This window comes from Echinops telfairi, unplaced genomic scaffold (assembly GCF_000313985.2).
Source record: "Echinops telfairi isolate 266 unplaced genomic scaffold, ASM31398v2 ScPeMD7_7475;HRSCAF=8513, whole genome shotgun sequence".
In the NCBI taxonomy this organism is placed as follows: domain Eukaryota; kingdom Metazoa; phylum Chordata; class Mammalia; order Afrosoricida; family Tenrecidae; genus Echinops; species Echinops telfairi.
The window spans coordinates 12343745-12355278 of record NW_022111379.1 but is presented as its reverse complement, the minus strand read 5'-3'; the positions used below and the strand labels follow the sequence as shown (position 1 = coordinate 12355278).

At 39.2% G+C, this 11534-nt stretch overlaps 1 protein-coding gene across 1 annotated transcript in view; it reads left to right on the top strand.

The window, feature by feature from the left end:
* UBE2Q2 (ubiquitin conjugating enzyme E2 Q2) overlaps positions 1 to 11534 on the top strand; it is a 75168-nt gene that overhangs the window by 42545 nt on the left and 21089 nt on the right. Inside the window, exons 5-8 of the mRNA XM_004699778.4 lie at positions 1677 to 1817; positions 4011 to 4095; positions 5789 to 5849; positions 6676 to 6766. Of these exons, the coding sequence (XP_004699835.2) occupies positions 1677 to 1817; positions 4011 to 4095; positions 5789 to 5849; positions 6676 to 6766 (378 nt within the window). The remainder of the gene's footprint in view (positions 1 to 1676; positions 1818 to 4010; positions 4096 to 5788; positions 5850 to 6675; positions 6767 to 11534) is intronic.

The following is an 11534-nucleotide window of genomic DNA, read 5'->3' as shown; positions in this document are numbered from 1 at the left end:
AGGCTATATCTTTTGATAGCTGGGCACCATCAGCTTTCTTCACCACATTTGCATATGCACCCTTTTGTCTTCAGCGATGCTCGTACAACTCTTATCACAATCCATACATCCATCCATTGTGTCAAGCACATTTGTACATTTATTGCCATCATCATTCTCAAAACATTTGCTTTCTGCATGAGCCCTTGGTATCAGCTCCTCAGAGCAAAGAATTAACAATGGGGTATCACAAATTTTGACAAGACCCCTCCTCTTTTAAAGTAATAATAACTTTTATATGAGCCTTTTACTGTGGTATGGATGAAAGTTTAGAACTCATTTATTTGCCATCCAGCGGTTTATACGCATTGTTTAGGATATTAGTTGTAACCCTGCAGTGCAGCAGAATGCTTCTCACTTCTTCGAGCTCCTTGTTTCCATTTTGCCCATCTTTCCTGCCCTTCTTGCCTTCTGAACTTTGTTTTTGGAAAAATGTTGCCCTGTTGGTCTCCTATTAGTGAGTGATTGATCCAATAATCGCCCTCCTCACAAGTGTTACTTCAGTTTCATCGGAAGGTCTTTGGTTTGACTTCGACATGATCCTCAGAGTTGGGTTCAGTTCCACGTTGGAAGGCTGTCTCGGGGCCATAGTCTCAGGATGCCACCAGTCTCTCTCAGACCAGAAAGTGTGGTCTTTTGTATAGTTTGAATTTTTCTTTTAGATGTTCAGGATTTTCTATTGTGATCCCAAACACAGTGGTCAGTCAGGGTAGCTGGGCACCTTTTGCTTCTTCTGGCCTCAGGCTAGTGAAGCCCGAGTGGCTCTCTTGGTCCTTTCAGCATTGTGGCTGATTGTTTCTTAGCGTCTTTTTACCCACAAAACATGTCTTCACTCTGTTGTTTTTGGTTTTGTTTTTGCTCCAGAGGGACTACACCAATAGTTTAACATGGCTGCTGGCTGAGACCCCGTCACTTCTCACATAAGGGGGCATGTAAGACCACTGTCTTTGTGGATTGTTGTGGCAGTTGAGTGTTCACAAGACATTGCTGCAAGTTCAGCATTTTAGTCCTTTAAGGTGTTTAAGCTGTGTTTACATTTAGATGAGGTTTTAGATGATGTCCAGAAATTCCGTTACCAGAACAAATGTATCAACTCTATGCAAGTTAAGGCTCTGTACACAAATAAAAGTTCAGAACAGCAAACTAAGAGCCATGAAGTGGATTCTTTTCTTACTCATGATGGCCCTCTAGGCCAGGGTGGACCTGTCCCATGGTGTTTCCTAGGCTCTCCCGTGCGCAGATGTGGCAGCTTTCTCCCGCGGAGTGACTGTTGGCTTTGAACCACTGAATTTGCTGTCAGTAGTAGTCCAGCGCAGCTCAGCCACTTGTCTCCAGGGCTTTTGATTTGACACCTATTGCTAAATTGTTTCAAAAATTCCTCTTAATGGGACATTTTAAAGATACCCCATTTACCTGGTAATAGCTATGACTTTGTAAAGCTCCTAAATATGCCTCACTCAGATTCTAGCTGTTAAATAAAATATAGGGATCTATTAGAATTGGATGTGGAGCTCAGTCTCATAGAATAAATACAAGCACTCTGTCCTGTTTCTCATTGACCAGGAATCATTGACATTTTGGCACAAGAAACGAATGAGGAAAAATAGTTTGAATGAAATATATATTAACTTTTGCAGGATATAGAAGACTTGGATCACTATGAGATGAAGGAAGAAGAGCCTATTAGCGGAAAAAAGTCAGAGGACGAAGGAATTGAGAAGGAAAATTTGGCAATATTAGAAAAAATTAGGAAGACTCAAAGGCAAGACCATCTAAATGTAAGCATGTAGAAGTGTCCAGGACCTACAGTTCTTGTGGTGACGTCATTATAGATATGTAAATAATGGTGGTTTATTTAAGATGTTGAACTTCGCCCCCGGCCCCCATCCCTGCTTTGGCTGTGGGTCAGCCGCATGATGGGTTGCCCTAGTTTACCTTGCTCCTTTATCCGTCAACACTTTCTACCTTGTTTAGGTAGTCTTGCGATTTGGAACCACCGCTGTTCCCTGTATGCACACCCCTTTCCACCCCATTTATACTGTTTTCTCTGGTTACCTTCCTTCTAAGGGATAGCTGTGTGTTCAAACTCAATTCATCCTGAAAAATACAATTTCATACTCATTTTCCCCCGTGAAGTTGACTTCTGATCGGTCTTGTCCTAATTAATCCAAAAGACAGTTTTCTCTGGAGTTTCCTAAAGCTTTTACTGCTACTACTACTACTTCCTCTTCCTCTTTTTCTTCTCCTTCTCCTTCTCCTAACATCTCTTTTATTCAAAGCAGAACAGAGGAATGATATGAGCACTGGATTTGGTAACAAGATGCCCATGGGGTTTCTATTTCCTCAACTCTAAAACAGAGATAAACAACTTTTGGATTGCCTTGGAGTAAAAATGAAAATGCTGTCTATCAGATGCCCAGAGTAGAGGAAATTTAAATAACAGCGTAGCAGCTCTGTATCCGCACTGAATGGTGTCTGCATTGAATCACAGGGCTCTGTGTCAACTCCATAAAATGTGAGGGCTGGGTTCTTGGTCCTGAGCACAGGTGCTCAAACAGGAGAATGAACTGTTATGCAAGTAGTTGCCAAGTGCTGTAAACAGGTAGATTGCTTGATCTCCTTCGATGACACTATATTAATTTAATTGACATTTAGCAAGTTAACTCAGCTCATATATTGATTTTTTTTCTCCCTTAATGTTTGGGACATCTGAATTAATAATACTCCCCCCCCAGCAGTTTTATTCACAATTAATTTACATATCATATAATGAAATAGTTCAGTCATTCAATCATGTCACAGAGAATTGTACAATCACCCCCATATCAACTTTGAATATTCCCCCTCCCCATGGTCAAATCACCTTTAAGATGATTGACTCATGCAATCACAATCCATTCTAGTTATGCCTGAAATCCCCCTTCCCTCCCTATTTCCCAACACCGACTCCTAATGATACTTTTTGTTTTATGATTCACTGTGTTGATCTCAATGAGAGGAAAGACAACTAGAAATTATGGAATACTTCCACATACTAGAAGTATGTTGAGGACTTTACATACTTTCACATTTACTCTTCATTACTATGCATGAAATAGCTACTCTTAAGATGTGAAAACTGGGCTTCTAAAGTCACGTAGCTAAAAATTATTCTTTGTAAACTTGATTCCCCTCCACCCCACCCCCCAGTTTTACATGGTCAGAGGCTTGCTTTTATTTTTTAAACAAAGAGTATCCAAAGAGGTTTTTTACTTAGGATAAATAGTTCAATTCCTATTCGGTCTTTTTAAAAAAATCATTTTATTGGGGGCTCGTACAACTCTTATCATACTCCATCCATCCATCCATCCATCCATCCATCCATCCATCCATCCATCCATCCATCCATCCATCCATCCATCCATCCATCCATCCATCCATCCATCCATCCATCCATCCATCCATCATGTCAAGTGCATTTGCACATTTGATTCCTGTTAGTCTTAAGGTAAGCTGTTCTCGTTTTCATTTGGAGAGAGACACCCACGCTCAGGAAGAACAGTGCCACCAGTTGCTTGCACGCAGGTCCTTTGTTTCTCAAGTTCTCAGAGAGCCTAGACCTTCAGACTGTCCGTGTAGCATTTTTTCATGTAGTCTTAATGGTGAGGGATTTTAGGGTTTTCAAAATTTGGTAGGGTTTGGAACAGACTCATAGAAAAGTTTAGTTTAATTCAGGGCTTAGGCTGGTCTAGACTTTTTTTCCACTCTCAGACAATAAATGAACCAGCCTTGTCCCAGTGTTAGGTTACTATTGAGATGTCTTAATCTTTCATTTAATTCTGCGTATCTAACATTTTCAACTTTTAAAAATTATTCAGTGGTGATCCATATTTTACAGTTGCATTGTAAACTTCTGTTTCAGGTTCAAATACTTTAAATCTTGAATGATTTGATCCAGTAGCTCCTGGTAAACAGCCAGTTTTGTGTTTCAGGGTGCTGTGTCCGGGTCAGTGCAAGCTTCAGATAGACTTATGAAAGAGCTCAGGGACATTTACAGATCACAGAGCTATAAAACAGGTAAGGACCTTTGGATCTCTGTTGCCTCCTTTGTCCTGATGCTCCTTTCTGTTGTTATATAATAAACGTCATTCCTTACCATCTAACTGAAAGGGAATGGGGAATGCTTGCGACTTTATTTTTGGGAAGTAAAACTCAAATCAAGTTATCAAAAGATGTGTTGTTATTGTTGTTAGGAGCTATGAAGTCAGTTCTGACCTGTAGTGACCCTATCCCTATGCACAACCGAACAAATACTGCCCAGTCCCGCTCCATCCTCACAGTTGTTCCAAAGTTGAGCTCATTGTTGCAGCCTCTGTGTCAGTCCATCTCATTGAACGGCTTCCTCTTTCTCAATGCCCCTCTGTGTACTAAGCATGATGCCCTTCTCCGTGGACTAGTGTCGCTTGACATGTCCAGAATTTGTAAGATGAAGTCTCGCCATCTTTGCCTCTAAGAAGCACTCTGGCCTTCGTTCTATGACAGATTTGTTTGTCCTTTTGGTGGGCCATAGTACTTTCAATAGTCTTCTCCAGCACCACAATTCAAATACTTCGATTCTTCAGTCTTCCTTAGACAATGTCCAACGTACAGCTCCATAGGAGGCAATTGAAAATATTGCCTTGGGTCAGGAGGGTGGGTAGGTTAAAATAGGTATCTTATTCCTGATGGTGATGAATCCTTTGTATTCTGGGACAAGCACAAGTATTCTCTGTCTGTTTTCAAAGTGAATGTAGTTTACTTTGTTACTGTGGAGTTCGTTTTTATAGTCGTGCTCTCCCTTTCTGGAAAACAACACAGTCACCTGTTCTTACAGAGATGCGGCTTTCATTTTAGTGTGGTCCACAGTCAGCACCCATGCAAGCCAGATCTTTTCCGGAAATGCAAAGGGCCATTCCACTCCGCCTTTGTCGGGTCTGTGGGAGTTGGAATGGACTCAATCTTACATCGTGACAGGGATTCGAACTGTATTACACACAAGCCGACCTTTCCTTTGTTTGATGAGATATGATCATTCAGGATTCTCAAGAGTGAACAAATCTGCTTTCTGAAATACAAGATGTAGTCAAGCTTGCCCCTCAGCTAAAAGAAGTGTGGCATGTCTTTCATTGTATTAAGCAACAGTGGATGTCCTTTTCTTGCACTAAGTCTGTAAGGTTATCTGTAGAAATAATTGTGTGTTAATATTTGTGTGCTGGTTGATCTTTAAATATTTAATAGTGACTTACTCATCTCAGGATTATAGCAGAAAAGAAATTAACTCGTATATTAAATGGAATTGGTTAACCGATATGTTCATAAAATAAATTACTATGAAGTTGTTACTAAGATGGGTATAGACCTAAAATATACTAATATAATATAGAACTGTCTTTGAAAATTGAAGAAAGCAGAATGTGAAACATGATAGGATTCCAGTCACATAGAATTATTTGCTTATGAAATAATTATAAATACATATGATTTTGTGTAATCTATTTATCCCCCCCAAAGGGTAAGCAATATCTTGAGTCATTTAAAAACCCTCTTGGTAGTAGCCTTGATTATCTGTTAATGGTGTAGATACCCAGATCCAGTTGAAAAATTATTATAACTTGGTTGTTTCTTATTTTAATAGCAAAATTTCTAGCTTTTGTTGGCTATTTAGTGTTACATACAGTTAAATTAATAGTTGATCAAATGAAGCTTAAATAATTTGCCTATATCTTGACAGGGATTTATTCAGTGGAACTCATAAATGACAGTTTATATGACTGGCATGTTAAACTGCAAAAGTAAGTGACTTATTTGTGTTAACCCACTTCCTGCAATGACAGAGTATTAAAATAGAGATTTTTTAAAAACCCTAATATGATACATGTAAACTGAGGAGTGGTTATTTTAAGCTTTAGACCCCGTCACTATAGAAATAGATATAGAAATAGATTTTAGGTGGCTAGAATGTGCAGTTTCTGAGGCCTAGACGGAAGAGGAAGGAGGGGAAAATCCCTGTGGATAAAGGTGCCCTGGAAGCAGTGAGAGAAGAGTGGAACTTAGGGGGAAAGTGTGTTTCGTAACAATGAGACTGACCGTGATACCCAGGTTACGCTTTTAACCAAGGGACTCGAGTAGGACCCCTATATCGAACAATTGCTTATGACTTGTGAGTCCGTCTTATTCTCTCAGTCTGTGGCAATTGTTTTCTTTGAACTTTTGTCTGGTAATAGAATTTTAGGGAAGTAGAGTTACAAAAAGGAAAAAGTTATCGGCGGTTAATAGAATGACGCTTTGAGAAAACTGTTTGCACATGTCTGTGACTTTTTTCTTTTAGAAAGACTGCTAAATTTGAGTCCCTTTATCAGAACAGATTTATAGTACTATAATCCCTCTTGGATATTTATTCCTGAGGACCTGGGGCTATCGTGACTTAATTTTCTTGTGGAAAAAAGCAGCTTTAGAACAGAGGCTTTAGGGGCAACCTTTTTTAGCTATTGGTTTATTTTGTTTATTTTCCAATCCCGCCCTGTCCCTGAATTGGTTTACTTTTGAAATTATATTACAAACTTTATTATTTTTCTATAATTTTTTTATTTAAACTGTTTTTTGTTTCATGATTCTTAGGGTTGACCCTGATAGTCCTTTGCACAGTGATCTTCAGATCTTAAAGGAAAAAGAAGGCATAGCGTATATTTTGCTTAACTTCTCTTTTAAGGTAAGAAAATATTAGTGGCATTTTCATATGCTTCTAATGGGAGTATGACTGCTTTGGGAAATAATTTAGTATTAGTTGGTAAAGTAGAAGATACTATAATAGGCTACTTAGAGGAGCAAAACCTATGACATATCTAGTTTCTGACGCTGATGAACCCGAAATTTGAAGGTCAGGTATCAAACTGGAGGCTTAATCTGACTCATATGGTTGCAGGGGTTAACCTCCATTCAGCAAGTCAGACAGTTGGTTGCTGGCTTATGTCCCAAGAACCAGAGGTCAGAGGATGATGAGTTCAATTCAGAATCAAAAGAGCAGTACATCCTTACATAGTGCATGCAAGTCACACCCCCAAGGAAACTCTCCTTACATGAGATCATAAAATGTTAGTCAGATGTTGATTGTATCATGTTAGATCTAAGTATGATGTTATCATATTTAGAGATAAGAATGACTTAAGAAGATGTGTATAGTGCCTAGAGTAGTAGACATACAACATTAACCATAACTAGCCAACTCTTGTTAACTTGGCATTGTACACATCTCCTTAATCTCTAAATATAATGTAAAGTTATACTTGCAACTAATAGGATACAGTTAGCTTCTACAATTGACAACACCCGAGACCCATTTACGTCTTATATTTTATTAGCAATGAGTTAAGGGAGGGAAGAACAAAAGTATTTTATATATACACTCACAGGTATATATAATATAACAAATAAAAAATAGAATTAGAGTCCTCATTTCTACAGCTGGTCTCATGGTCACAATTGGTATTTAGAGCTACCTTCTTCTACTACCCAGTCCATGTTCTCTTGGCCCTCAGTACATCCCAGAGCTGGTTGGGGTTCTTTGCCTGATACAGTGACCCAAATGTTCATTCCCAAAGTGTCTTGATTGTCAAGAGTCATAATGGCATTGAGTTGCTGTAATTTTCCACTGATTTTAATCACAGGCTGTGATAGTACTAAAGACGTCCTAAAGGATTTTCTGTATTCCAAACCTATTCTTTACTTGCATTATCTAACATCAGCTCAGTTTCCCTTTGGTAATTAGAATCAGTCATGCCAGCCAATTCACTAATAGCCTTCTTTGCTGTTCACCCAGAGGCCTGAGGAACCCACAAGTTGCCGGGTGACATTCTTAAATTCCAGTTGAATGGAATCAGTGTTGTGGCATTCTGCTCCCTAAAGGTTATGGCCTTGAACAGTGGATGGAGCAGTTTTGCTCTGGCTACACGGACACTGAGTCTGAATCAACTCAGTGGTGACTGTTTGTTCAGAAAAACCTAGGAAGTGCTTCTAAGGAATTCTATTTGAATTATGTGAAGCTTCTTTTTGATAACTTTTCAGTTGACACGAAAAATTAATGCAACAATTGTCTTGCAGATTTTTTTAACTTTAATTTGTAGACTTTTCAGCGTGTCAGGTGCTATAGAGAATTGAGTATGCATAAACATCTAAATATGATGTGTTCTTCAAGAACCTGTAGTTGATCAAACGGGAATCAGTGTGATGAAGGCTGTAGAGCAGTGGTTCTCAACCTTCCTCGTGCCGCGACCCTTTCATTCAGTTCCGCATGTGGTGATGACCCCCCAATTCTTGTTGCTACTTCATGACTGTAATTTTGCTACTGTTATGAATCTGGCAACCCCCATGAAAGGGTCATTTGTCCCCAAAGGGGTTGTGCGACCCACAGGTTGAGAATCGCTGCTGTGGAGCTTTGGAGACACTTCCTGATGAAGTATATGAGGTCACACCTTAATGCTCCAAGGAGATGCTAGGAGTTTTCGCGCAGATTGATCTGTTAGGCTTTCCATTTAATTTTGAATAATGATTGTGCTTCCAGCAACAAAATAAAATAGTGTAATTGAGGGACATTGAATCTGGATAAGGAGTAATGATCTGCTCTCGGGTGGTGATAGTAGGACACAGTAAGAGTAGAGGTGTTTTGAAGGAAGAAAACCAAGACTTAAGAATATTTTCTTTATACTCAAGAAGAATGGCAGTAATTGAACTTTGTGTGTGTGTTTTGCATGTGTATTTTCTTGTTTCATGATATATTTTCACTTAGGATTTATTTAACAGTCTTGGAATAGTCTAAGTATCAGTATTTCCCCTCAATTTGGTTATTGTGGAAACTTTTATTGCCGTTGTCAATTAGTTTTCCTGTAGTGTAATTCAGACATAGATTTGTTAAAGATTCTAATGACTTTGTATTTCTATTGATTTCTATTGAAGAAGAGTGAAATACCCAGGCAAATTAAATTTTAAAAAAGCAAACCAAGTAGGTAATTTAAAAAACATACATGATCAAAATAATTCTTTTAACCTGAACACACTAAATAATATAAAGTCCTATCTTCATAGGGGAGAAGCCCTGGTGGTATAGTTGTTACCTGTTAGGTCAGCAATTTGAAACCACCAGGTGCTCCATGAGAGAAAGACAGGGCTTTCTAATTCCGTAAAGAGTAACAGTCTCAGAAACTCACAGGGGTAATTATACCTGTCCTCCAGAGCTGGCAGTGAGATGTTCATATGCCCAACACCTAACTTAAAAAAACAGGACATTATTGGTACCTTCGAGTCCCACAACGTGCCCTTCCTCTGCCACTTTCTCCTTGGGGGGGATGTATCATTAAGGGGACATGAAACATTGGCCAGGAACTGGATGACTTGTGACTACAGGTGGTTTTTCATTATTTTCTCTGCTCTAGATAGAGCTTTAGGGAGGGGATGATTTGAGAGGTAAATGACTGAGATTCTGGGTGAGGAGAGCCAGCTCCTAACGCATCATCATGGGTCCAGTAGGCACAGAATCAACCATGTGCTCACTTTTAGGCAGCATATCTGTTAGGGGAGAATCTGTGGGAATGAGATTTGTTAGTTTCCCATGATTCTGTGACTTACGATGCCAGAAAGAAGGGGCTTTATGTAGGGATGAAGTGTTTCTTAGGAGACCCGGGCAGTTTGTTGATGTCCAACTGGCATTATGTAGAAGACATAAACCTGAACTGCCAAGTTGATAGCATTGGTTTCCGTAGGCTTTCCAGCATGGCAGGTGTGACTCAGAAAGAAGGATTGACAGGAAGGAGTCAGGACATTTGTGGCCTCATGTGTCCACAGTGACAACTTGACAGTTGTGAATACTAAGACAATGGGACTTGAAGGCGGGAGCAGAAGGGAAATAGGACCCGTTAGAATTGTGAGCAACTTGGTAGGTCTGTGTGCTTTGCTTTTAAAGCCGTGATGTTCCATCCAGCATTTCAGTACCCCTGAAACAATGACTTGTAACTCAAATGCAGTACTTTAAGAGGGCATTTATGTAGATGATTTGGGATTTATTGAGAAAATAGTAGCCAGGGTTTGGAAGGAATTCCGTTCCATGTCCTAAGATAGCTGGTTAAATTGTGGATTTTGAAAGAACAAAGGGATTGCCAATAGCTTATTTATAATTATATGAAGTTCTGTATATGTGGAAGCATTAATATGATTGTGCTTGATAAGCACAAGACATAGAAGTAGAATTACTAAATTAATAAGGAAGTGATTTTTAACTCAATATAGGAAATGATTTATAATTCTTCAGATTCAACTAGTAATGTAGTTTTTCAAAACTAGAATGTTTGCAGATATTTCTTCTGTCCCATATCATCTTTCTAGGACTCAGCATCCATGATAAATCTTTTCAGTAGATTCCTTCATGTGTTGCTTTTTACCTGCATCTTCTGTCTTTTTACTTCTCTTTTATTCTGGATATTTTCTGGCATATTTTCCAGTTTACTACATTTATTTTAGCTAAGTCTGTGCTGTGATGTAAGCACATTAAGTTACTAATTTCAGTTACTGTTTTTTTACCTTTTGAATTTCCACACGGTTCATTATTTATAATTAGTAGGTCTGTGGAAGAGTTTTGAATGTTGTCTTTGCTTGCACATATTCTGAAGGTATTAGAAAGTTTGTCTGATAATTTTATTATCCTGATTCCTTGTGATGTTGTGTCTTTGTTTGCTTGTTTTCCAGTTGTGTTGTCTGTCTCATGTGGCTGGCTATTTTTAGAGATAGACATCAAATATGAAAAATCATTGAGGTAATTTGAAGCCTTGGATGATACTGCTTTCCAAAGAGGACTCTTAATCTGCCTCTGCCAGGGGCTTGGGCACCAGCAACCCAGGATCACCTAATCCAGTGAGGGATTGAAATGACTTAAAACTAGACTCCATTCCTTGTCCATCAGGACAGTGCACACTATTTGCCCTTCAGGTTCACGACCTAAATTGTGGGAGATGTGTCAGCTCCTGCTCTTGGGTGGACCCTGAGCCTGTGACCCCTACTCCATGTCTGAGTTCTTAGTCTTTCCCTCTTCTGGTTCACAGACACTAGATGGGTTTGGATGATAGACTGGTATCGTCATAGGAAAATGTACTCTTTCTTTCATTTATGTTATTGTGGAGAATATACACAGCAAAACAAACACCAGCTAGACATTTTCTGCAGGCACCATTCAGTGACAGTGATCACATGCTGCGTGGTTCTCCCTCATTAACATGAACTCGCTGAGCCTGTAAGGATGCTAGCTCATCTTTCAAGTTCTTGTTGCCACTTTTATCCTATATATCTATTGTGTTAGGATTGACTAGAGAATCAAATCCAGAGACACTCATGTGTATAAGAAAGAACTTTATACAGGCCACTGGAGACCCCCTTGCAGAGCGGTCTCGGGGAGGAGACGAGCCAGTCAGGGGGCGATGTAGCAACGATGAAAAATA